This window comes from Homarus americanus, unplaced genomic scaffold (assembly GCF_018991925.1).
Source record: "Homarus americanus isolate GMGI-L3 unplaced genomic scaffold, GMGI_Hamer_2.0 scaffold8020, whole genome shotgun sequence".
NCBI classification, from domain to species: Eukaryota; Metazoa; Arthropoda; class Malacostraca; order Decapoda; family Nephropidae; genus Homarus; species Homarus americanus.
Window position 1 is genome coordinate 147,669 of NW_024712315.1, and position 27,996 is coordinate 175,664.

Consider the following 27,996-nt stretch of genomic DNA (forward strand, 5'->3'; position numbering starts at 1 on the left):
TCAGTGAAGACATTCTCATACGTGCAGGAAGTCTTTGTATTTGTATATATTTGGGCGAGGTACATCCAACTTGTTTTACATCAATATTACTAAAACAAAATATATAATATTTAGACACAGACATGATGTTGCATAAAACACCATAAGTTTTGACAACACCATCATCCCATCACCACACTTCAAGTTTTATACCGTAGTGAGAAACTTCGTCAGCATCCTAGCTAGAACCTTGGACCTACAGTATGTTAGGTCCTACTTCAACGACCAACACTAATGTGACAACCATATATGTCATCTGTGTTTGATGTTGAATGCCTAAATAAAATACTCTCTTCAACGAGACTCGCCAAAAAAAAAAAGACTAAACATTTCTTGATATTGAAATTTTCCGGCAGCTTTGGTTCTCTGTCAGGTAAGCTTAGCCTCAACACGAAGCTCCTTTCCTTGATCAGGTGTGGCGACGTGCTGAAAATGTCCCGGGCATGTGTAGTTGATCAAAACTTCATTGAAAGCTTGAGGCATGCTGAGTTTAACCCTCTGAATAAAAGATAAAGTGAAATTAGGTCAGATTAGGTTGGGTTAAATTAGGTTTGGTTTGGTATTTTCAACCCGATATATTCTTAGTTATGTTCGGTATGGACCAAACACGCCCGGAAATGTTTTAGCACTCACAGGTCTGCCTCACTAGTCCAAACTCTGGTCCAGTACTGTAAGAAAGAGCAACAGCTGGAAAGGCTCACACCCGTCACCCCTCGGGAAGAAGATCCACCTGTCTTCTGTAAGGTGGCGAGAATGTCCACAACCTGAGAAAAATTAAAAAACGGGGCTGATCCGATGGACAAACAAGGGAATCATTACTTCCATTGAAAGCTTCTTGGACGATGATATCTCAGTGACTGGTAAACTGTGAGAGGAAATTAATAATGATAGTGTAGTCTTACCACACCTGAGTAAGAAAAGGGCTGGTCACGGCTGATGCCTTGGATAACCTTGACCATAACCCTCCTCTCTTGGGACGGGAACCAGCACAATCCAGCTATCCAACTTAAGAGGTGTCAAGAGTCTGCAGTTAGCCTCCTACGCAGTAAATACTATGCAGAAACCCCACCTTCATTGGGACCATTACCTGCAGTTAGCATGAAAACCTCGACTCATACAATCAACTCATACATCCAAACGCTCAATAGGTCATTTTGATACATTTGATTTCCATTTTGAATAATCATTCAACTTGAGCTCAACTAAACCTACCATATTTTACAACCCATGGCAACTTTAGTCTTTCTTGGCGGCTTTTTGTTTTGTGTTTTGCATCTCCAAAGCCAAAACTTTCATCATCAGATATATCCAGACTATGTGTAGGATAAGGGTACAGACACTAGATCAAGGCGCAGAATTTCCCTTTTAAATTATACCTAGTTTCAATGGCCGATTCAAAGGTTGACCCTATGAGCTCAGAACATCCACTAGTAATTTTGGTTTTAATTCAGATACAGAACATTCTATACACGTGATTAAATCGACCAAAGTTATTGAATTTGACATTAACGAAGTGATCGGCTGAATTTTGGCATGTGTGAGAATTCTAGGTCGCATGACGGAAAATTCTTGGTATAATTGTGATGCCATTATAGGTGCTATGACTTAAATCCACAAGGTAAGTCCTCTTACATCTCCACTTGCGAGGGAACTTTAACACACGGATCATTGAGAATCGTGGCCCTGAATGGCGAGAGTTGTTCCACAGTTGTTCAGTGTTTGGTAAACTAACATGACCATAGCTGCCGCTCTTGCTATTGCTTACACTGGGATGTGAACTTTCTTGTACTGTTGTACAACATTGTGCAACTTTTCTCATTACTCTCAATATATCAGTACAATTATTAAGATTTTCATTCAGATTATTAAAATGCGTATACATCTCTTGAATGTAACAGGATTGTCTTATAATCCTTATTTTCTCTGTGAATTTTTACCACACTAGTGTGTCTGCATCAACAATTACAGTACTCCAATCAGAATCGATCTGCACGCCACTACCTTATTAATGACACCATCCCACGTGCTTCATTGATCATGCCACATAATATATACACTACTAAGTGAGTGAAGGGCGTAAAGAACATGTAAGTGTGAGTATAATAGAGAGAGGCTGAGATAGGGAGGGAAATAGTGGTGTGGGAGACATGTCGCTGCATAAAGGATCATGAAAACACCTCCTGACTCGAATGGCATTTCCTGTTGCCAATTAACCTTTTAGTAACGCAAATTCCTTCATTTTTGGGATATTATGCTAATTGTAGACCCTTTTGTGAATTATAGTACATCCATTCATAACGGAGATTATCCAAATTTTTAACTAATACTAGAGAATTTATACATATTAATTATAAAATAACACATTTCATCTAATTGCAACTTAATTTTATCATTCCGGTATTATGCACAATGGATAATAGTTTATCAATTAGGCAGGAATTATTAAGTTTATAAGGTTATTTGAGAGTATGTGGTAGGTAGTTAGTGGTAGTAGGCGACAACTGGTAAAGCCGACATGGCAGCGCTGGTGACCGTCGGTTGTTTCAGCTTTGTTTTGCTTCGCCCGCTGGTAGGGCTGGAATTACGAAATACAAAATAATATAATTCATTCTATCACCCAGTTTAACTAGTGGCAGTGTTCCTGATCATACAGTCTTCCTTAATAAGTGGAGAGATGATTAAGAAGTGAGAGATATGGTGACAGGGTGAGAGGAGAGTGAGAGAGAGGAGGAGAGAAGTGAGGGTCTGTGAGGCAGCAAGACGTCATTCCCAGAAAACAATGACCATTTAAACCACTTGTGGTAATTTCCCCTCCCCCCCCCTCCAAGATGCATTGTCCCTGGCTGTAGTGTGTGAGTGTGCTGCTACTTCAAGTTCAAATATCTCCTTAAGGTGAGTGGTGGTGACCTGTGTGTGCTGCTGTTGGTCGTGTCACTATAGGCCTAGGGTGCTCACGGCCTCCCCTCAAACACAAAAACAAACTATATTAATTAAACTAACAGTAATATAAAATGTAATTAACTTAATAATTTATATTTTTTAAGATGCATTTCTTATATTTATATGGAATTTTAAGTTTCAAATTAAGTGTTATTTTCTTATTGTTCAGTTATAAATATTAAAGCAATGGCAAATATCTAGAATGACTCTGCATTATTAATTATTATTTTTTTCATCCCTATCTTCAAGAGTATGTTTGCTTTAATGCCTAGTATGTATATTCAGTTGTGCAGCAGAAAAAAATAACTTGTGGTGATGGAGTAGCTATTATATATACTGTAATTCTTTTATTCAGTGATGCATTAAACAAAAACTCTTTTACCAAAACAGTATTTGCAGATCCTAAAATGATATCAGTAGTTTTGAAGATCATTTTCTTGAGATATTTCCATTGTGGTGATTGAGGTATTGTGGTCAACTTTTAAACCCACCAAAACAGCCACACCTCACCTAACCTTACCTGCTGAATCTTGCCTAAGATAATTAAGTTTTGTTTAGCCAGTCAATTTAGGTTTTGATAATTTGTTTTGACTGTTATAGAAAAATGGTTTGTTTGCTGTTTACAATTAAATGATATTTGTAAAAGTCAAACTTTAAGATTGTCATACAACTGAAACAGCTAATTTGGACTATGATACTGGTCTTCATAATTAAAAAAAAAATTACGAGCAGAATTAAGAATCTGAACTAATTGTTAATGTTAATTAGAATCCCATTATATAGGCCGATGCTTGAAGAAGACCGTCTGGCAATTATTAACATTCCTTGATGTATGAATCTGCAATATTAAATAATTTACGAAAGATGGCGTGAAAGAAACTAAATTAGCGTAGTGTCAGAGATTGAATAATTATATACAGTGTTCTTACATTTTTATTTGTGCGCTTAATTTATATTATTTGAAGCAGTACGTATTTTTAATAAGTTTAAATTCTCGTAATACTGTGCATGTGAGACAAAAGACTTGGATGCATATACCTGTATTTTAATAGTGGCAATAGTGTTATTTTCATTTTACCTTCATAAAAAAGTACTGTAGTATATTCACCAGGTACATTCATGTCTTGAACTACCGTATCTATTTTTGAAAATTTAAATTTTTCTTGGAGATCTTGCCTGATAACCTCTTGAAGCAAGTTGGCTCTGGCCTCCACTCTGTTTCACTTTACTCCTGTGATTTAAACCAAACCTTCAGTGTATGATGTCTGGTTTTGGTAGATATGGACCACTGAGTAATTTCAAACTTTGTCCATATCTGTAAAAATTAGACAAAAAACTATGATGGTTTGTTTTCATTTGCCACAGCAGATGGAGGCTGCAGGTACTGCATATACAAAAGTGTTACCATGTAATAATTCTAAAGGCACGTTTTTCAGATTACCTTTCATAAAATTGACTACGGTATTGTAGAAACATAGAGAACTTCATCATTTTTGTCAGAAAAACGTGATAGTCATCTAAGCTGTTTGTCAGTTAAGTCTTTTATTTTTATTTTTCATAGAATTGCCTGAAATAGACTTAACTATGTTAGGAACTGTAGCTAACCTATGCAAGCATGGAAAATGGCCATAAACAATGATAATGAAGGAATATTTTGGTAAGATTTTTTGTTAGGTAAATTTAGGAGCACTGCACACCATGAGAGTAAATGTGGTGCTATTGCGAGAAACCATTTTAGGGTGAAAATGTAAAACATATGTTGTTTTTTTTCTTCTGTAGATAGACACATTGGGAACATTTGGCAAGCCATTTGCTGCTGTTGATTTTATTAATGATGTGATTTATAAACCCAAGGTCAATATTTCATAAAGTTGTTGCTTTCTAGACAGTTGAGAAGCAATACTTGTGTCTTGTTTGTGTACAATGGCATAGTTCAGTACTGTTACATTATTTTGCAGCTCAGAATAGTGCAGTTGGGATGTTCAACTGTTTTGATAATCATTATAATTGGTAAGGTTTATTATAAAATATTAATTTGTCCTAAACCACACATACATACTGTATATACACACATGTACATAGGAGAGGACAATTTATATTTATGTACATGTAGGTGTATTGTACTGTACACATATAGTACTGTATTTACAATATTGAATCACTCTTGAGGTCGTTACTTGAGGAATTTTATCGTGAAATTCATTTGTACTGTATTGGTCTAATGCAGCATTAGATAGCTATGATAATGGAAGACTTTCCTCAGTAATTACTAGGGATTATTAAAATTCTTAAGAAACTATTCCTGAAGCCTGAAACATTTTGTTACTTTGTTTTGAAATGTTTTTGATTAAATTTTGTTGGGATTGTGTTAAACATCGCTTTCTCACATTTGCAGATGACGGCGGCCCCTACCTCTGCGGATGCGTGTTTAAGCATCGTTCACTCCCTCATGTGCCATCGCCAAGGGGGAGAATCAGAGGGATTTGCCAAAAGAGCCATTGAGAGTCTTGTCAAAAAACTTAAGGTAGGTCAGAAGGTAGATTTGTGGTGTGTTTTTTTTTTTTTCTCGGAAATCTTCATCTGGAAGTTTTTAGTATACAGTACAAGTGAACGAAAGGGGTGTTGACCTCTTATTTACCTAATGGCCACCCACTAGAGGTGACCATGCTGAGAAAAGGAGGCCAGTGGCCTGTGTAGGATCCCTCCATTTTTCTTGATCGCTTTGTTAAGGGCTATTTTGATGCCCATTACTGTTCATGACTTGAGCTGGTAGACCGTTCCATAGGTCTACTTTGGTCCTTCGTTTTATTTATTTATTTATTTATTGAATTTATTTATTTATTAATTGTTTACACTTGTATATCTTTCCAGGAAAAGCGAGACGAACTAGATTCATTGATAACCGCTATTACAACAAATGGGTCTCACCCCAGCAAGTGTGTCACTATACAGCGAACTCTTGATGGGAGATTACAGGTAAGACATCATTTTAGTTCAAATTCATATAAGACTTTAAATAGAAATTGATTGATGGTAATTTTATGTTCACTGTAAGATGAATCCACTTACCTGGACTCTTGATTTGTACAGGTAGCGGGTCGGAAGGGGTTTCCTCACGTAATATATGCTCGTATCTGGCGATGGCCGGATCTACATAAAAATGAGCTGAAGCACGTCAAATACTGCCAGTTTGCATTTGATCTCAAGTGTGACTCGGTGTGTGTCAACCCTTACCACTATGAACGAGTGGTCTCACCTGGCATTGGTAAGTTAAAACCAGTTATTAAGGAATTATCAGGATTTATATGTAACCCTTTTTTATGATTTGGTCCTTTGTGTACTGTATATTGCTATTATTCCTGATGATACAGATTGTGTGTGTGTATCTGTGTGTGTATCTGTGTGTACATGTACTAATGGTTCATATATTTTCCAATCAATACATTATTTTTAGACCTGAAGATGAATGACCATGAAATGTTTAGAATGTTATTGAACTACAATTAATAACATGGCATTTAATCACTACATTCTTCCTTTTAGTTATCAGAACATGGTCACATACTCCCCCCCCCCACTCTCATAAAATTATTTTATATCTCTGTATTGAAGTTCCTGACATCATGCCTTGCCAGTATAGTTGAGGAGGTAGTGGCCATCCCAGTGTGCCGACAACATTAGCTTTTATTGTGTTTAACTTGATTCTTTTATTTTTTACTCATTCCTACAGTAAATAACACCTAACTCTTAACTGACTGTTTATTCACAATGCCAATCTTGGATGATATGTCATTTTACAGGCAGAGGTGTTATACATGCCCACTTAGAGTTAAATGTATGGAATGAACTTGAGAAATTTTTATTTACTTAAAGATAATAAAGTAAAGACTGACAGGAAATGCACTACAGTTTACAGATAAAAGTCTGAGTGTGTAGTGCCATCTGGGGGTGGAGGGACACTTTATTGTTTATTTGGTACTTTTATTATTTATGTGGTTTATAATAAATAAGAACTTTAATCTTCTTATTTGATTTCAATTTCTTGCTTTTGAGATGTAATAACACACAAACAAATTAAGTAACTGGTTGATAGCTACTGAAGATGGTTAAGTTGACACACACTGTTATATTTGTAACCATAGCATACTTTTATTATTAATTACCGTACTTTGCATATAAATGCCAAGACACTTTAGGAGAATGTAAAACTTAACACTTTCTTGGTCAGCACTTGTTTTATTACTATACTGTAGTTTCTGTTTGTGACTCCAGTAACAAACAAACGAATGGGATGACTGGCCTTGGATGGTAGAGGAGTTGGCACACACCACTGTATTTTAGAACTATACTATAAAAATTTTGTAGTTTGGGTAGATATGAGGATTTTGGCCAGATAGAGGAAATGTCTGTCAGAGCAGAACTGACCTTTCTCATTATGATGGAGCCTTCCCCCCCGATATGAGAGTACAGTATAGTATTGCATGGTGGGATGATCTATCTTACAGATTTGGTTTGAAGGAATTTAGGGGGAGAAATTTATTGTTTGTGAAAGGTTTTCAATTCCAGGATTCAGTTTCTTAGAAGCTTATCCATAGTGCCAGTGCTGAGTGCTCTTGGGTGTCTATAAATAGGCAGCGTCTGTCACATTAGAAACATTTCCAATGATTCATCAGAGGTATAAATCCTGATGATTATTATTATCGAGTTCAGTATTTTTAAGTTTTTAAGTTTCAATATTTGTCTGCTGGCGTGCTAGCATCTGATACGCCTTTTCTGGTTGGACCTCTGAGAAAGTTTATTTATTTTTTATTTTTCTGCAGGGATATTAGTAAATTTTTATGATTTTTCTTTTTGAAAAGGCCAGTGTGAAATATTGCTGTGGCATGGTCTTTAGAGTTAGTCCTTTATATCCTCAACTTTATAGGAAATTTCTCTGGAATATTTGGAGCCTTCATGAGACTTTTTTCCTTGGCTCTTGCCTCTGAGCCACATGGCTACAGGTGTTGAGGACAAGTGGTGGTTTCACAATTTTTGGTTCATCTTTTCAATGGACAAGTGCTGGCTATACAGAATTCCACTATCCCACCTTAGTTTGTGAACAGGGTTTCGGGTTCAGTCTTCTATTTTTAAAGGTGCATATATGTTTAATATTGTTCTCACATACAGTATAGCATTCACTTTTGGAAACCTTGGTAAGTATCATTAGTAGTACTTTACAGAAAACATGATTGTTGTCACATTACTGAAAGTCATATTAACTTAATGATATTAAATTTGAATATACAGTACAAATGTTAATGGTTTACATAAAAATTACAGAAATAAAAGGAACGAAATAGAAAATAAAGAAGAAATGTGTGGTTTCTAATATTAATAGCACTTGTAAGGAAGCTCTGTCCAATTTTCCCTTGGGGATGAGTTGCTTTAGTGTGTAACAAGTTGGCGGGATCTTTGATTGGTCAGTTGAGGGATATAGTTATGCTGTAATGGGAGAGATATTTCAGGAATGAGATGAAGTGGTGTGTGCATGTATTAAGGCATTAGAATATAGAGTGAAGGAATACTTAGAGAACCAGAGTGATGCTCGAGAATGTAAACTTATTCAATATCTAGGTTCGGCCTGTTTGAAATTTTAGTTACATCTCTGTTTTTTCCAATTTTATTTTCTTCTCTTATCTTATTAGACATAGAACATTTTTATGAAGTACCTTATGATTTTATTACACACATTAACACCTCATGCTTGATAAACATCCTGACTGTTTGTCATTCCTACGACAAGCTAGAGCTGACGGTCTCTTCCTCAAAGCAGACTTGACTGGGCTGAGCCTGCAGGGTGCATCTACAGGTCAGCTGGTGAAGGACGAGTATGGACTACGCATGGATTGTGAAGTGAGTGGGGGACCTGCGAGTGTAGGGGAGCCCTCAGTCACCCCGGGTCCCTCAGGACTGTCTGCCATACCGCATCAGCCCCCAGGCTCACAGCCAGGCCCAACGTCTTCACAGGTAGGACAAGTTTAGGCAGGGCCCCTGACTCACACATAACACCTTTTCATATACAAGTCTTTCTAATCAGTGTTAGAGAACTTGTTCAAAATCTCAATATATTTACTCCTGAACATGCTGATTAAGGATATGTAATTAAGGATATGCTGATTAAGGATATGTTGTCTGTAATTTGATATCTGTATAATTATTTGTGCAACTGACATCTAAAAAAAATAATTACTTTTCTAATGCTAATTACTCACCGCCTTTGGTTTTTTTGACCAATCTTACTCAGTGGTACAGTATTAGTGTTTGGTTTTTAATGAAGGAGGGGTTTACAATTTTAACAAGATATGTTTGTTTTTTCTTGAATATGTAAGAATTTAAACCTATGGTAGACTGAAGAGAGATAAATGTCATGTCATTATCTAGGTACTGTATATTAACCACCTGTCACTTAATAGCCGGCCGGACCTCAAGCTAGCCCAACATCCTCACAGGTGGGGTAAAAATTTTCTTATTGTCTTTCGGTATCGTTGTTGCCGTTGATATTAGTATATATGTTGTGTATTATTTATTTAGATGCTTCCTCTTTTTTTTATTTGTTTTTATTCATGCAACCTTTCTTCTGCACAGTATACAAGGTCACTGGAATCATCTTGAGTACTGTACTAAAGACTCTTCCATCATTAGTTTTTATTCGGTCTCTCTAGCTAACTGCCTTATCGGATGTTTTCTATAATATTTCCCTCTGACGACGAGGCCTCTAAGCCATGAATATCACACTGTCACCTATCATAAATTCACTTTTTAATACCTGTTTCTACTATCATTCTCTCCCCATTTTCTTTCATTTGTTACATTCCATGCTTACCTGTGCTCTCATCCCTTCCATATTACCCACTTTAGCATTTTAATCTCCCACCACTACCAATCCTGTGTTAGTGTAGTTATTCGGGTCATTTTCAAAATCTCTTTCATTTCTCAACAATGTTTGTAGTTAGCATAATCTTTTGTTTCATGTTGTTATGTCAATACACTGAAAATAGATTTGAAGACACGTGTATAAATTTTTAACTCGTGTACATTACAGATTCTCATATAGTGAGGCACATGTTCTCTGGATGCTGTACTGGATTTAGATTTATGTTATTTCTCTGTCAGGCTGGAAGTCTTCATCAGACAGTGGCGAGTGCCCCACAGCAGACCATATCCCATCACCCAGTGTCTCACCCGTCCTTCTCTCTGCTCTCCCCTACAGGTAAACCCCTTATCAGCTCTCCTTCAGGAATGATATTAGTACTTTTGAGATATATACAGTATATGAATGTGCATTATTAGGTCTTTACTGCACCCCAGCTGGGTGATTCACTGGATCTTTTTTTAATTGCAAAGAATTCTTTAATTGTATCTTCTTAAAGTTATGAGGCATGAGCTTGTATTACTGTTATGTCAAAGGTTAAGGTCAAAGGTTGTACATTGTTGGGAGTGTGGTGTTTGTGTCATCATCATCAAAGTTCATCAAAGTTTTAGGGTCATTTTCCACACTGCACAAAGGGTCAAAGGCCAGGCAGGACCTTATCTAGAGCTTTATGATATTGTTTTATAGGTAATGGTAAATGTATTATTGTATACAAGAGTGGAAAAAAATAAACTTAATACTGTACTTAAACATGTTTCAAGTTGAAGTAGTGTGTAATTTTTTTTTACATTATCTGGGAAAAAATGTAATTATTATATTTGATTATGAAGACCTTGGCTGTAGAGAAGATTGACCAGAATTTATGATCTAGTAGATGATAGTTCTTGAAGTAAATAGAATGAAGTAGGAGTTAAGTGTATGTGTTTTTTTTTTACAGGTAGCACGTCCAGTCACATGTCACAAGGGCTTCAGTCTCCCAGCCCATCAACTCCAGGTCCCCAGCAGTTCTTTCCTGACAGTGTATCAAGTAAGTGTTGCAGTGTCGGGACTCTGGACATTTTACCTGACTAAGGAACTCCCGACTGGACAGATTATCCTGAAAACAATCAAGTGTTCAGCATAGTTTGACTGTTATTTTGACTGTCCAGCATTGGCGAGATAGATGAGAAGATATGCATTGAGATCTCTATTTATTTATTTTGCATTGTAAGGTGATAATGGATTAACAGCACATACAGTTATAGTTGCCTTCTTGTCAACTTATATTTTGTTTACAGACAGTAAACTCATTTTACTTTGTCATTAATTTGGTGAAAATGTGAATTCCATAGAAAAATTCCCATTAATATGTACAGTGGATCCTCGGTTAACGAGTGCCTCGGTTAACGAGTTACCTCCCATAAGATTCTTAACTTCGGTTAACGAGCAATCCCTCAATTAACGAGTTTCTTACGAGCCGACCTCAACATGTTTTAGCTTGCATTTGGCTGTCCACCAGCTGTAGTATTAGTCCGCCAATACAGTAATCGGTTCTAGGGCTTAAATTCCTTATCCTTTTAGTAAATATCAAGAAGTTTATACTATTCAATAATTTTAAAAGTTTAATATTAAATTTTTTAGTCATTTTAACAATTATTGAACATAATTGAAGGTAAGGTCACTAGTTTATGGCACGCCATCCAGCCTACCAACACAGCATACAGGCGTCAGTCTTTGTGTCTTTTCAGTGGAGGTATCATCTTGCTTGAGACTCTCTTCAACTAAACGCTTTTTTTCTGTGTTTACAAGCAAATTATATTGGTCATTTTGAAATTTATTTTACATATTGACAATACATAATGCAGTGCAGTGTTGATTTAAAGAAAATAATCTTGAATTACATCAAGAGAACTAAAATTTTATGGGTGAAATGGCGCCATGGGGCGACTTCTCTTCCACCCCAATGCCTTCTCTTCTCCCTTCTCCTCCACCCCCATTCTAATTCCCATCATCATCATCCAGGAGCCTTCTACATACACGCCTCAAAGTAAGTGTACTTTTCTACCTTTTTTGTTGAATTTAGGCAATTTTCGGTGAGCTGGAACCAATTACCCAAGAACCCATTGAAACAATGGTTTCGGTTAACGAGCAACCTTCTAGAACGGATTGTGCTCGTTAACCGAGGGACCACTGTATCCAGAAATTCTGTAATTGTTTGACCCATTTTCATAAAACTCTCCATGCTGGTGTATATATGTGAGATTATGCATAGAACAAAAATAATTTTATTCTATGACCTTTTTGATAGGAAATGTGATATTTTTTAGTGATAATGAACTTCCGGTATTTACATGCTGATGCAATTACTGGCTGATTCTTGTATTAAGATTTATTGTAAGTTAGGTTCATAATTGAGGATGTTTAGCAGGTGTCTTGGTGTTCTGTTGTGTTGATGGTCTTGTCTTTTGAATGTTAGTTTTAGTCATTTTTGTCATTTGTATGTTTATATGTTTTATTATTTTATTTCAGCAAGTAGCTTGAGCCAGTTGTCACCCCACCTTCAACAGCCACCACAGCCACCGCAGCCACAGCCGCAACATCAACCTCAGCCGATACAACAGCCACAGCAACAACAAAACGGGTTTACAGTATTGACAAGTGGAACAGGAGCCAACTCAAGAACTGTCCAGGGAGGCCCAGTCACTTCCCAGTTTGGCCAGGCTGCTGCGTCTCCCCAGCAAGTTTCACCTCTCTCAGTTACCACACACTCCATGTCCTCGCAGCCAAATTGGAGTGGCCAGAACACACTCTCTTATACACCCAACATGATGAATGATCGACAGAACCATAGCTTCTGTAAGTAAGCCATTACAATCGAATACAATAAGTTTTTCCACTCTGGTAACCCATTTCTTACAGTGTTTCTTATGAACTTCCCCCTTCATTTGTTCTCTTAATCTCTACATTAGGTGTGTACAGGTACTTGGTATAAAAGATCAAATTAGGATGTTTATTCATTGAGACGAGAATTATTTATGATTCACTTGAAGGTTCTGGAACATCAACACACCTGTCTATTTAACTTGTGTTTAAGGAACTCACAACTTATATATATATAGACTGTATGTAGTAATTACTTTTTTATTTAGCATATGTATGTAGTGATTATATTTACTTTATTTTCATGTTTAAGAAATAAAATAAACATTTACAGTTTCCCAGTAACTTCTGAGTCTTCCATTGCATGTATTTCACTTATTATATTTATTTTTGGCTTGAATTATAGTATGCACCAAAAATTGTCATCACATGTGTAGCATTTTAAGACTTTTTGGTAGTACAGTAAAGTAATAAATTAATTTTATCTTGACCGAGTTAGTTTCCTTAACTTTATAAATACTGTACTGTCTTGTTATATGGTGTTCGATTAATTGACTATGTTATGTTGTTACTGTGCAGGGGACCAGCAGCAGATGATGCAGGATGTCCAGATTGCACCACTATCATCCCAACCAGGCCCGGAGTTTTGGTGTTCGATAGCATACTTTGAATTAGACACTCAGGTGAGACGATAAATAAATAAGGGGGATATAAACTATATAAACTAAATATTTTTATTAGTGATTCCAGCAGAAAAATACATTGGGTAAAAATGGTTTGGGTGGTAATCCATGCATGTATTGTCCAACTGGTTAAATTTTTCTAAAGCTTTCCATGAATGTTCTGTATAACAAGGTTTAAGGTGTGTTTATATGGCACTTGTCCATATGGGTTGTTTGTTTGTTTGTCATAATAATTGTGGCACTAAATTTTCACTTGAATTTTAGGTGGGCGAGACTTTTAAGGTGCCCTCTAGTTGTCCAGCAGTGACTGTGGATGGCTATGTAGACCCCTCAGGTGGCAACCGCTTCTGCTTGGGAGCACTGAGCAATGTTCACCGTACAGAACAAAGTGAAAGAGCTAGGTAAGTGGAAGTGTTTAATAATTTTTCAGTATTTTATTACTGAAAGAGATTTCATAAACATGTTCAAAGATCAAGAGATTCCTTATAGTCAGCAAGTGTAGGAGGTCGAATCCCTAGGTCCCAGGTGGTCCCAGGGATTTAAGAATTGAATGACTAAAAATCCTTCACCTTCATACTAGACTTCAGAACATTAAAGTTTAAACCACGGCATGAAAGTGTATAACTTTTGCAAACTTTTATGACCCTTTACTGACTTTCATTCACCAAATTTCTGTTCACTTTTCTAAATTTGTGTTTGTCCCATATTTGAGATGATTTCATCGTGTGAATAATTGCTTTGATTCTTCTGATGGTGGCATTTGATTGTGAATGATGACAGTGGTGAGGATTCTGTTCCCTCCTCTATAATGAATGGGAATATGGTGAAAGGGTCTCACTATGATGACCTGAGATGTGTAGAAAGTCTCTTATGTTTTGGGTTTTTCATTATTAAGTTGCATAAGATAATACTGTGTCCAGAAAGATAAATATTTAATCATCTTTTTCTCAAAAAATTTGGCCTATGTACTTCACCAGCAAACATTACTTTCATTATGTTTTGTTTATATATTTTTTGTACAATATGTTAGTTATTCCCGAATGTACCTCTTTCATTCCTACGTGTTTTGGTGTGCTGTACATACATAACAATTCTGTCTTTCATTGTTTATTAATTTCAAGATTTCATGACAACTATTGGCATTGGTTCATAATTTTTTTCACACTTTTCTTACAGTTAATAGAAATGCTTAATGTTGTATCAATTTTAATGTATCAATATCTCCATGGGAGGTTTGGTGTGTCTCATATTAAGCAGATAATTATGGTGAATGTCCGGGGAGGTTCAGAGAGTTACATCTTGTTATGATGTAGGTTGCACATTGGTAAGGGAGTTCAGCTGGACCTGAGGGGCGAGGGGGACGTGTGGCTGCGTTGCTTGAGTGACCACAGTGTGTTTGTCCAGAGTTACTATCTCGACCGTGAAGCGGGCCGATCCCCAGGTGATGCCGTACACAAGATATACCCCTGTGCTTGTATCAAGGTGGGTGACTGCTGGGTTTATAGCCCTTTATATTACGAAGGTGAGTATACACATGGTGTTGTTATTACTCCTCCGTGTAGGTGAGTACAGTATACTTAAGACATGGCCTCCCTGTGTAAGGATGTTTAATACTTCCCCTTTGCACTTATCGTCTAACCATCTTTAATATGGGTTAATGTTTTTCCTCTTATTCCTCAAGTGAGACTATGGTAAACCTAAAATAATTAACTTTCATTGACTGCTAAATCATATCAGGAAAGACATGGAAAGGGTAGAGCTCATGAGGTAATATCTACTGACAAGGGGCGGAGATGAAGGTTTAGGGTCTTCAGCTTCAGAAGGATCTGTTATCTCGTTTCTTTTCAGTGAATGTAGTTCTCTGTATCCTGGCTTGTGGAGTTTTGAAAGTGGATAACTTTCCTGAGCATGCTGATTCCAAATCTATGGTCCACCATTCGATTGTGGAGTAATTAGTGGTCAAAATGATGCTTGGAATATTTTAATTATTTTTTTGGTTTTAATTATATTTTCAATGCCAATTACTCGCTAACTATGGGTTTCTGAGGTATGATTTGGGTGTTTTTGTGTTATTCTGGAAGAACTTAATTTGTTAAACCCCATAAATTCCTATTCTGAGAGAAAAGTATACAGTATTTCGGTGTAAATATTCTTAAGGCATAAGCCTTAGTTTTCAGCCATTTTGGCCCAAAATTTGATTTTGTTAAAAATCTCAGTATTGTATTTGGGAAACTGGTATTTCCTTCATTAGAGGAATATCTTCTCATCTGGTTTATGCTTCGAGTCTGAGGTATGGGTTTTTGTTCTTTCTCCTTAGGTGTATACAGTATACATTATTAAGCATAGTGCCTTTATTCTTTATGTGGAAGCTTTAACAATCCTTTAATGAGTGATGTATGAATACTTTTAGAAGTTCTTTCATGGCACAGTACAGTGCTGTAATTGGAATGGTGAATCATATGTGTGTTTCACCATCATGTTGGGAACTTGTTTTCTATGCACAGGTCTTCTCAAGCTGAGTCCGATGCCCTTATGATGTAGGGACCTTTTTAGAGGAGGATTCAGAACAGGATCACTTGAGAAAGCTACATGTACTTTGTTTTCACACCACAATTATTTCTTAGTATTATTCAGCTTTTTTCAGAATTATTAACCACATTCATTTCACATTAGTTCTTTGTATTATTTTTGTTGGTCATCTTGAAGGACAATAAACTTGTTCATATTTCAGGTGATTATGATCATGACCGTTAAACATATCCTTATTACAGGTATTTGATTTGAGTCAGTGCCACCGTCAGATGCAGACTCAAGCAGCAACAGCTCAGGCAGCAGCTGCAGCACAAGCAGCTGCTGTTGCTGGACAGATCTCAGGTCCAGCTACTGTGGGTGGAATCTCTCCTGGTAAGAAATATGAACTGTATTTTTAAATTTCCTGGAGGAGACTAAAGGATTGTCTGTCCATCCATCTATCCTCAGTTTTCCATCACTTATCTTTACACTGAAACAACTGAAGATTTTATTTTAAAATTTGTCTGAAGTTTTGGTGATAAGAAAGCACAAATCGAGTAATGTTTTAATGCGATCAGTAATGGTCTGTCGGCAGCTATTTTTACACGTTACTAACTCATTGTATGGAAACTACAGGAGAATTACTTGGCATAAATTAAGGGAATAACAAACACTAATAAACTTCAAATCTTTTGTGAAATGTATGACTGGTAGGGGATGTGTTTTGTTTTCATCTTAGTTGTTTGATTGTACAAAATTCTCTAAGGAAAAGGACATACAGGTATATACATTAATTAGAATTGCATATACAGTATCTCTCTAACTTGACAACAAAATTTAAAATTAGGGAATAAATTTTTTTTACTATAGATTCAAACTTAGGTCTCATAGGTTGTGAATCCAGAATGCTGCCAACTGAGCCATGCATTGAATAATAAAACAAGTGTAATCTAATTAATAGCTTGTCAGTGTTTGTCTTGTTCTGCTCATGAATATGATGGTTTTACTCTGAATAATAATATCCAAGTTAATGATAGCTATTTGCCCATATACATTATAATTGTTTTAATCAGAAATGGTTGGCTTAAAGTAAGGAGATAGTTGAAATTATAAAAAAGAAAAAAGATTACAGTATTGAATTTTGTCACTTATCAAATGTGTTGATATCTTGACATTAGTTGTAAACTGTTCTTAGTCATATAATCAGGAGTGACTCTTTAATCCATCAGAAACAGCCACTTTCTCCTTCCTACACAGGTAACCTATCAGCTGCTGCAGGAATAGGAGTGGATGATCTTAGAAGACTTTGTATCTTGCGTCTAAGTTTCGTGAAGGGTTGGGGTCCAGACTACCCACGACAGACCATCAAGGAGACCCCGTGTTGGATAGAGGTTCATCTACACCGTGCGCTTCAGCTTCTAGATGAAGTTCTCCACACCATCCCCCTTGATGGTCCACGGCCTCTAGAGTGATGCAATGAGCCATCGAGGGACGTGCAAGAGATAGTTTCACAGGATGATCAACTCATACTCACATTAGAAGATGTACAAGGCGAAGATCAGTTGATCTTTATGCCCTTTTTCATGTGAATGCATGTCCCTCGATTTTGGCTCTATGCACGTACCAAGTTCACACACATACGTACACCCGTGTCTTTCTCTAAGTGAGAATACACCGTTGCATGGCCCATGCAATGGACCACATCAAAAGAATATGGATATGAGAAATGCTAGACATCTATAGAGTTGTGTTAAAGCACAATTCGTTTATTCTCATAATTATGTTATGATGGAGTGTAAGATTGGGTGTAATTTTTAAAACGTCAATCTAATTTTTCGTAAGTTGAACAATTTTGAGTACATGGGGAGTTGGTGCAAAGTTAATTTTCCCGTTCATTTTATAGTAAAATCTAGTTCAGCTTTTGTATTACAATTAGTCTTGTCACTGATGTTGCCGCATTTACTATGTTGGATCTTGTATATTAGATATTGATTTAGTAGTTTAAGATATCATATTTGAATGTGGATTATGATTCAGTCTCCAGTACGTATTGACTTTATGCCCGGTGTGTCAATTTTATGAATGGGAATTTAGTCTTTACCAGAAATTAATATTTAGTCAGTAACGAAGGAGGCTTGTAAGTAAACTAGAACCTTGTTCTTCCTACCTGTTCTCCACTAGATAAATGCACAAGATTCTACTTGGTTCAGAACCAGTTCCTACACCCTTAATTTGCCTATATAATAGGACCTATGGCAGCACACTGTGCTCTAAAACAAAATAAAAAAAAGTTATGCTACTTGCTTGTACCATTACTGTGTATAAACTGTCGGATAAACATATTATTTGGCTCACTGACTTCATATTGCTGCATCTTCTCTTAGAGGTATGTTAGCATTTTAAGAATTGGACAGTGCTTACCAGTATATGGGTTTGGGGGGTCATTGCAATGTAAATAGTTCCCTTGTTTTTAAATTTTATCCTGAAACTTTATTAATTGAACCCACATTAGAAATCTTTTTTTCAGTATACAGTAATTAAGTCCAGTCAAACCACATGTTTCCATTTAGGTAAACCTTATTAATAGTAAAGGAGGTTGCAGAGGAGTGAGGTCTAGTTTAATAATGTTCTGATGTTTACTAAATTGACACAAAACATTTTATTATTATCATTTGGTTAATTGAAAGCCAAAAGAGGCTGTGTGTTCCAATGAGTATGTTGCCCTAAACCTGGATGACATCTTCTCTCTCTATAGTTATATATATATGCTTCACTAACGTTATTTTCCAGAATTGAGACATCTCCAAAATCCTGCTGTTCTAGGACTTCAGGATTATTCTTCTTCACCATTAATTTTTTCTTTTTTTTTTCAAGTTTCATGGATCATAAATATTGTTATTATAAGAGTTATGAAATAAAGTCTGCTATCAATTTCTAGTGTCATGAAGAAGCAAAATTCTTTGAGGGGTCCATGGAATGTAAGGGATAAAAGTTTTTAGCCAAACCATGTTGACTGCCCCTCTGCTCCTTACTCAGATGTTGGCCATGATGTGGAGACAGTAAAGGATGATTTAACTTTGAGATGTTGACTTGTCTGAGAGTAACTTTTTCTCTTCCCTTCTCTTCTACAGGAGTTTAGGTTTTGGATAGAAACTGAGGAATGAAAACAGACAGAATATTGCAAAACATGTCTCCCAGAGCTTCAGTGTGTCGAGACCAAATTGCAGACACTATAGTAAAAAAGTGTGTTGATTGGCTCTTAGAGATGTCAGGCATGCAGTGATTGATTGCCCTCATATGTCCTGTATGAACAAGATGATTAAGAGAGGAGATAGGGATACTTAGGACCTTGTTACTTGCACTCAGGTGAAAATAATTTTGTTTTTTCTTTCCCAATTTTGGGTGAACATTAATATTTGTTTATTTATTTATTTATGTATTTTACTTATTTTTATTTATTTATTTATTTATTTTTATTTATTATTTATTTATTTTTATTTATTATATATTTGTTTTTATTTATTATTTATTCTCGAGCAAATATATGGAGTACAAGGCACTGTTTGGCACTCTTGTTCTGGAAAAACAAGGTAATGGAGGGTTAGTTATATGACAATGAAAGAGGGATGACATAGTAGACTTGTAGAGAGTACAGGAGGTGGTCCATCCCTATGTATTATGTTGAAGAGAATCCTGCATCATCACTTAGATAACTCCCGATTTATATTAGTGAATGATGGCTGGATTTGTCGGTTAGGTTATGTTGCATAATGTGACATTCAGGACATCACAGCGTGCCATCTATGAGCCCAACAATATGTTACGTCTGGGATTCACCGGTTCATGGATGGAACGAACGGAGGACTGACAGGTCTTTTTTCCATGACTACATAACCTGTTTAGATAATAAGGAGTGATGTAACATCCTAAGAGCAGAAACATGGTTTGGCTAGAAATAAAGTGAAATTTTGAGGGGAAGAAATAACCAGTGTGGATGAGCATTTGTGCATCAGAAGACTGTCTTAGTGTGAAGTAAATGTAAAATGTGACTTGTTCATTGCTGTGTAGCAGATTGTGTTATTGATTTTTTTTTATTGCAAAGTTTTCAAATCATATAGTTTTATGGCCTTTAGGATTATTTGACAAGTGACCTGGAACACCCCTTGGCAAACCCTTCCTTGCCCAGTATTGCAGTCTTGTTGGATTAGTTTCAATTGCTTCATACACAGCTACTTGTCCATTTGACTAAGATTGAAGAAGAAAACTTTGATTCTGATCCAGTGTCTACTTTGAAAGCCACCAACTCAGCTGGTACACTGTAACAAACCCCGTACTGTACTAGTTATCGGGATTTGAACCACTCGGTCACAAATTTGGGTTAGATACAGTACATCATTTCTTACACTTACATGCCTCTGGCCTGGTGTCAGTCTGTGTTTGCTATGTTCCCAACTAAGGCTAAAGTAAAGTAACTTCTTAGTTTCTTCCTTGTCCTAACATCCAGGTATTTAAAAACAGACATTATCATAAAACAATTGCCATTTATAGTTGGGGGTACTGGGTAACCATTACACTGGCAGGGTGACCTGTGCTCCAGAATCCTCATTTGGCTTAAATTATATCTGTATACTGCCATATCTTGGATCACTCCTCAATTTCAAGCAAAGGCCAGACCGAGTGAACACCTCTCCCTTGTCAACAAGTCTTGTCAGGAGCTAATTTTACCCTTTCATTATCAGTTTTTGGCTGTAGCTACAGTCATAAGTGTAAAGGGTGTCTTTGTCTTCCTTACTTTTATGTTGCAAGAGTGTTCATAGTTGCCTAATGACCTAGAGGGATGTTAGCCAGCTTTCAGGTATGGGGGAACATTTCATCCCTGGTGTAGTCTGAAATTACAGGATATTCTATTAGGGATGTTAAAGGGTGGAGTGCACTGAGTGGTCAGGCCTGCACACACCAGTCCCTTTCAAGAAATTATTATATCCTTTTTTAAGTTTTGTATCAAGGCATAGAGGTGTCCTCCAGGGGTCTGACAACCAGTTGATACCAGATTGAGTCATTCATTTTGTTACCAGTACCACTCAACTGTTCTGCTTGGGTTCTTGTCTTTCCAAGCCTATTTACTAATCTACCTGTTTGTATTGACATGAAGGGCCTGACTCTTTTTGAGTGATAAATCTTATATCAGACTGTGTGGTGCTGGAAGTGTCTATGGTTAGTCCTTTTATTACAAAGAACTTGCTTTCTAGCTGAGGTGCTTTAGTTGGTTGTTGTGAATCATGACCTCCATCCCATTTATAGATGATTTGGATTCTTTTGGGTCACTTGTCAAACCATAGTCCATAAAAAGGGATAAAAGTATAAATTCCCTTTTGAGGGTGAAGGGAAAAGAGAAGTGATCTGGAATCCCTTCCTTCACCCTTGGTGGGTTTCTTTGTTGTTAGGAAAAGGTGAGCAAGGAAATTTGAGATCCAAGGTTTGAGCGCACTGAACTAGTTCTATGCTCCCACATTCATCCCTGTGTATCTGCTGACTTATTGACTTTCAAAGCAGTTACCAGATCAGAGTCACAGCTTGCCTCATTTCTCTGTTTGCCGAGATGAGCAGTGGTTTATGAAGCAATTTACACGGATCCAACAGGACAGTAAACAAACGTAAGGATGTAGATAGTCCTCTGGACAAGACGAGCCCTGGCATGATAATCTGCAGGTCACTTGCCACTTCCCCATGGCCATAAAATAGTATTTCATATTTCAATCCTCTGTTTTATCGGTGCTCACCTTGGGCTTTACTGCTGTTGAACTTATAATGAAACTGAAATTGACACACATGGCAAATGACTAAACCTTCATAATTATTTTCAGTTTCTATCCTTAAATGGAAATGTTGAAGCTGAGGTTGAACTGTCCTCAAGGGAAACCACCTTATTGTTAACATAATTACCCAACAAGTAGACAGTGAAGACATCAGACAAGGATTTTTTTTCAGTCCATAGAATTGAAAGATGTTTGGAAACTATGTACATATCTTTTGGCTTTATTGTGGAGAATCATCAAGTCTCATTATATAATTGTAAAGACACAGAAAAGTTAGTTTTAGTATTATCCGTCATCAAGTCTCATTATATAATTGTAAAGACACAGAAAAGTTAGTTTTAGTATTATCCAAGGTTCAAGACTGGCTGGCTTTGATGGAAACATTGAACTTACTATTTATTGAACAGTGAACATATATTGTTATCGTCAGTCAGGTGAATTCACCTCTTGTCTCTGTGACACAGTGATTTTTACCAATACTGTACTTGGGTCATCTCAAACCTAGTTAATTACATTTAATTTTTATCAAGAAGTTTCATGGTTCATTCTAATTCAACAACATGCTGAAAGATCTTCAGTTAATGTAATGTAAGAATATAATTTTGGGTATTAAATGTTTCTGGTTGAGTTTCCTAGATAACCAGAAGTATTGGTCACCAAAATAAAAGAATTTGTAGCTGTTTAAGCAGTTTTTGTTTATTGTATTTTGATAAGTCTAATGTAGAATAATGTTTCAGTTTTATGTGCAAAGGTTATTTAGCAAATGGTTTTGTGCACATTGAGATGATAACATGATATTTAGGTACTATATTTGTAGTTTTTTTTAACATACTTTCAATGTTTTAAATGATATGATTGCTTAAGGCATGCTAGTTCAGGTTTTGATAATTTCACAAAGTATGATAGTGTAAAGATACCATTTTGGTTGGGAGTAATGTACATATATGTATTTCCTTTCTCTGCAGTATCATGTTCTACTACAGGGCAACCCAGGTAAGGTAATATCACAACAAGTTGCCAGTAGGGACAATTGAAGTAGTAATAGTACAGTAGTTGGAGGAGGAATACATTAGGTCACAACGAGTGTAAAACGTATCTAGAATGAAACAAAGGATCAGTTACGATGTGTGTATTCATGCTATTTACAGTTCATATCAGGTGTTGAGGCACAATACAGTTTTTAGAACCTGTGTGTGTGTGCATGTAAAGAAGACAACATTTATAGCGTGTCTGTGGGCCTTTAAATCAATGTCATGCCAACTGCAAAGTTCCTGAAAAATAATATAGATTCATTAACCGCTCTACCATAGACACACTATAAACAACAGTTATGCCAGCTTTGAACACCCTCATGTGGCTCCTCTGTGTCATCTTAATGTATGGGTGCCTGTACTGGACAGCAGTGTTAAAAGCAAGCAAAGTAAATAAGTAAAGAGTCTTTTAATAAATACCAGTCTACAAAAGCTAATAGAATTGCGCATGTCACTTTATATTCGTCATGTTGTGAAATGTCACTTGCATGTCATGTTAATGTCAAGAACTTTTAAAGGTCTAGGTAATTAATATTAACTTTTTTTTATCAGTAAGACATTCAGAGGAATATACAGTAATGACATTAATAATATCTCATGGCTGATTTATTTTTTATTTATTTATTTTATTTATTTTTTTTAGGGAGTCAAGATTGGAAACAAAAAAGGATCTCAAATGGCTTAAAAAACGTATGTTTTTTTCTAGTGAAGATGCTGTAAATCATATACGTAATGTAGGACATAGGATGCACCTAATACAGCATACAGTATATATATATATATATATATATATATATATATATATATATATATATATATATATATATATATATATATATATATATATATATATATATATATATATATATATATATATATATATATATATATATATTCTCAAATAGTAAAGATTGGAAGCTGTTGATTTTAATATCTGCTCAAACTTATAAAATGACATTAATGTTTCCTGATGATTTTTTTTTCAAGAATTAAAAGTTTATTATCAAGAAGGTAATAAATAAGTTTGAATCATGACTTATTTGGCATAATTGGGCTTCTAATTAATGCTGGATATTCTCTCCTGAGCATTTTCTTTGGATATTGGGCTCTATTTACATTCCATTATATTCCCCCTTAGGTGTAAAATGTATTTGTAGCCCAATGTCCCCTACGATATCTTGCCCGTCAATAATAATAATAATAATAGTTGTGGGTTTGATGGACACTATGTCATCAGAGACATTAAACTGACTTTCATACAATTACCTCATTTTTAGAGGCTGTTTTAACATGTACAGTTGAATTATGTTTTATGCATGCATGTTTTTTAATGAATGAACAAAATGTGTTCTTGAATGAATGTATGTTCATTATTTTTGGAAGATTTTTGAATGCAGTTTCTCTTCATTTAAAAATACAGAATAAAGTATTTTTTTTAATGAGCAAAAGGTTATACACACACATATGTAGTAATGAAGAGCCCTTTCAATTAACCCATTGACTAACTTCTTGACACCTTTAACGACTGTCACGGCTCATGAAAGTCAATTGGTTGTTGGTTGCTGAAACTCACATTACACACCTGACTGCCACCAACCAATCAACTTCCATAAATTGTGACAGTTGTTGAGGATGCCAGATGTAAGCAGAACTTAACCAATGAGTCAATGGTAAATCTCTTGTTGTGTTGTCTCAAGAATTCACTGAAGACAGTATAATTTTGGTGGTTAAGAAACAGAAGCTGAGGATGCTGGTAGTCTGTAGTGTACATTTATTTGGTCACCACGCCCACCAGGGTTGTTGGTCACATTTATTATTATTATTATTATTATTATTATTATTATTATTATTATTACTTTTCCTCATGGTAAATTCAACCTTTTTTATTATTTTAGAAATCCATCTCAATTATTTAAACATTATGGTGTGCCATAAGTTTGTGTTCATACATGTTATTGGATATTTAGTGGTTGTAATTTCTTGGAAATTGGTTAAGTTGTGCCATGACCTGAAATTTTTACATTTATTGTCATATATATATATACACATACACAATAATACAAATACTCAACCATACACATATAGTTACCCAGAAAGAAGGGTCCATCCTTTCTGATATATATGGTAGATGTACTGATATCTCCGCTAGCTGGAACAGTTGGTGCCGAGCACTTCCGGGAATGAGAGATTTCTGGGTAACGAGACGACTCTCTCAAAGCCAGAAAATATCCCCCATTCCCAGAGTTTTTCAGGTAATGGGAAAATTTTCTTGGAATCTTCCAGAATGATGCATTATTTCATCTTTCAAACCCGGAATAAAAATCCCCCTTCCTCACAATTTAACGGGGACCAGAAAAAAATTATCGGAATTATCGAGAAAATGTGCCCCTCAGAAAATTGGTCCCAAATTCGTAATTTTTTGGAAAATTTCGGCTTTGGGAACGATTTTCTGAAGAAAAAAAATCGATTCCGGCTGTCGGAGAGTTCTGGTTAAGAGGGATTCTGGCTTACGGAGATATTACTTACCTGACATTACCCATGGTTAGAAAATTTTGATAAATTATGAATTTATTTGGACAATAAATAACCCAGTTGCAAATCAAAAGTGTTTTGTATGAAATTGGAACATTGTTTTAAGGTTTGTGAGTAGAAAGTGCTGTTGTAATTTACACTACTTAAGTTTGTGAATTTGAAACTCAATTTTACACGAGTACAGTCACCCAAAAAAGTATCACAAACGTTTATATTTGTAACATGAAACAGCAAATTGAAACGCCAAATAAGGATATGAAATTCAGGATTGTGTCGGAAGCCTTAGGGCAACTCTTCACTCAGGGAATTTGTGATACTTTTTTGGTGGATGTACTGTATATACATGTTTTATGCAAATGGTGACATGTTATGCATTAAATATAGAGATGTATCACTGACTGTGAAATATAAGGGTGCCCATGCCATTAAGGGAAAAGTCAATAATCCAATGTATGATTTTTATTAATTTTACATACAGAAAACTCCATATTTTAATTGTTTAATAAGTTTTTTTTTTTAATGTTCGGACATTTAGTATGTGTAGATGTTGCTGATGCTATACAGTTGTCAAATGTAGAACAATGCCTCAAATCTTAAATATCCTGCTCTATGAGACCCAAACCATTTTGTATATAGATACGTACATGTACAGTAGCTAAAACAACTACAGTATATGTGCAAGTGGGGGTCGATATGTTCCAAAATTTTACGTGTGACTAGTGACAGCCCTCATATACCAATATTTATCATCCATGGTTTCATATTGTTTCCCACAAAGTGTGTATAGATAGTTGCTTTAGCTACTGCACATCCAATAAAATAATGAACATGATCTTGTTCACAGTGAGATACAAATACACCACCATACACATTCTGCAGCAAATTAGTGGACAAATCAGAAAGGCTGTCATGTTATTAATGCCTGAGTGACTGCAGCAGAACACACAACTGCAAACACAATAAGAAATACTACATCATTGTGACACAGTCCATAAAAAGAAATTAAGATTACAGTTATATATTAAGAATGAAAAAATTATATACAGTATAAAAGTGTACTGTACAATGTAAACAATGGTTTTAAATCATATTGAAATACTGGTAATATGATGGTTGATGATGGTATGTTAGAGGGGATAACTGGTGTTGTAGTCACTAATTATAATAGGTAAATACTCGTCACTTGTGGAGAGAGAGTATTTGTGGAGGGGGACATGGGGGGCAGTGCAGTGAGTGTGGGGATGGTGTTAAGTACCTCCTTCCACCACCCTCTCCAGCCATACTTGTTTACTTTTGTTTTTTAGTAAGAAAAGGGCATTAAATTAAACTGAAATGATGTGATGGTTGATGAGGATGTTGTATGTATGTGTGTTAGGGGGATTCAAAGGGAGGGAGTGGTGGTATCTTGGGAATGAGTAATTGGTTATATGTACAGTATTGACATTACTTGGTGGAGTGTGTTTCATTCAATGTATTTACGTGTGTGTGTGTGTGTGTAGGGCTTGTATGAGTGTACAGTATGTGGGGTTGGGATGGTGTCTTGTGTAGATATTTAATGTAGAAGTCAGTGCCATATTAGGGTTTTTATAATTTTATAATGAATATTTCCTCATAACTGCAGAGCCAAAAATTCAACCTTATTTTTGCCATATTGTGCATTGATCATTTCAGTGTTGATGTGGGTACCTGGAAACATGAATTTAGACTTCTACTGTATAACAAAGAATTCAGACAAAACTTATAGGTGTGGATGAATTGAAAGAGGGATTTTTTCTCTGATTTTGTAATGCCAGTAATTGATAGACAGCCTGGCGATGACAAACATTAGATTCAGAAACTTGTACTGTATCTTAATTCAGAATTGGGAAACACATTTGCTAAAAATGAGAATGTTGGAAATTTTCATTGTTTTTATTTTCAAAACCAGTAGTGGTTAGTTGTGTATTTCTTGGAATGTCAGGAAAAATCAGGAGATAAGCAGGAAGTTGATAAAGTTTGTTTAAGTTTATTTTAACTGTTTGTTTTGTACATTCACCTCTCAGATGTTTGTTTACCATTTTCCTTGTCATAGTTTAACGTACCCACAGTACAGATTTATGTAGATTTCATTTGGTGTGTGAAATGAAAATTTTATAAAATTGTGTTGCGAGGAGTAAGGTCTCTTTGAATACAATAGCTTGCAATGTAAACTAAATATCCCTGTGGATTTTTCATACCCCACTGTGTAACTTTTTTAGTATTTACAGAAATGGGGTTTTGGTTTGATAAAGAGACACAGGTTTATTAGTACATTACAGTACAGTGATATCTCCATTAGGCAACACAATTGGTGCTGAGCACTTCCGGGACCGAGAGATTTCCGGGTAACGAGACGACTCTCTCAAAGCCAGAAAAATCCCTCATCCCCGGAATTTTCCGGGTAACGGAAAAATGTTCTCGGAAGTTCCATAAATTGTGCATTACATCATCTTTCAAAGCCAGAAAAATATCCCCCATCCCAAAGCCGACAAAATTTAAATTCCGGCTATCGGAGAGTTCCGGTTAAGAGGGATTCCGGCTAACGGAGGTATTACTAGTTGTAACACTGAACACTGTTCAGTAATACATAATGTTAATTAATGTATAACATTTCACTATATGTATGAAATCATTAATACAATTGAACTCCAGCAAAA

The 27,996-nt window shown here is 35.8% G+C and overlaps 1 protein-coding gene across 4 annotated transcripts; it reads left to right on the top strand.

Annotated features, from left to right (window-relative positions):
- The first annotated feature begins 2,559 nt into the window (after window positions 1–2,559).
- On the top strand, window positions 2,560–27,996 carry LOC121860016 (mothers against decapentaplegic homolog 4-like). Of its 4 annotated transcripts, none has more exons than XM_042357033.1 (14): window positions 2,560–2,931; window positions 5,375–5,503; window positions 5,851–5,955; window positions 6,070–6,244; window positions 8,789–8,985; window positions 9,432–9,467; window positions 10,132–10,228; window positions 10,827–10,916; window positions 12,398–12,724; window positions 13,328–13,431; window positions 13,696–13,832; window positions 14,745–14,913; window positions 16,203–16,335; window positions 17,200–27,996. In XM_042357033.1, exons 2-14 carry the CDS (start codon window positions 5,375–5,377, stop codon window positions 17,412–17,414), a joined length of 1,914 nt encoding a protein of 637 aa, XP_042212967.1. In that variant the 5' UTR covers window positions 2,560–2,931; the 3' UTR covers window positions 17,415–27,996. The 4 variants fall into 4 exon arrangements, with proteins under 4 accessions (XP_042212967.1, XP_042212974.1, XP_042212981.1 ...); XM_042357040.1 differs by having other exon boundaries at window positions 8,792–8,985; XM_042357047.1 differs by lacking the exon at window positions 9,432–9,467.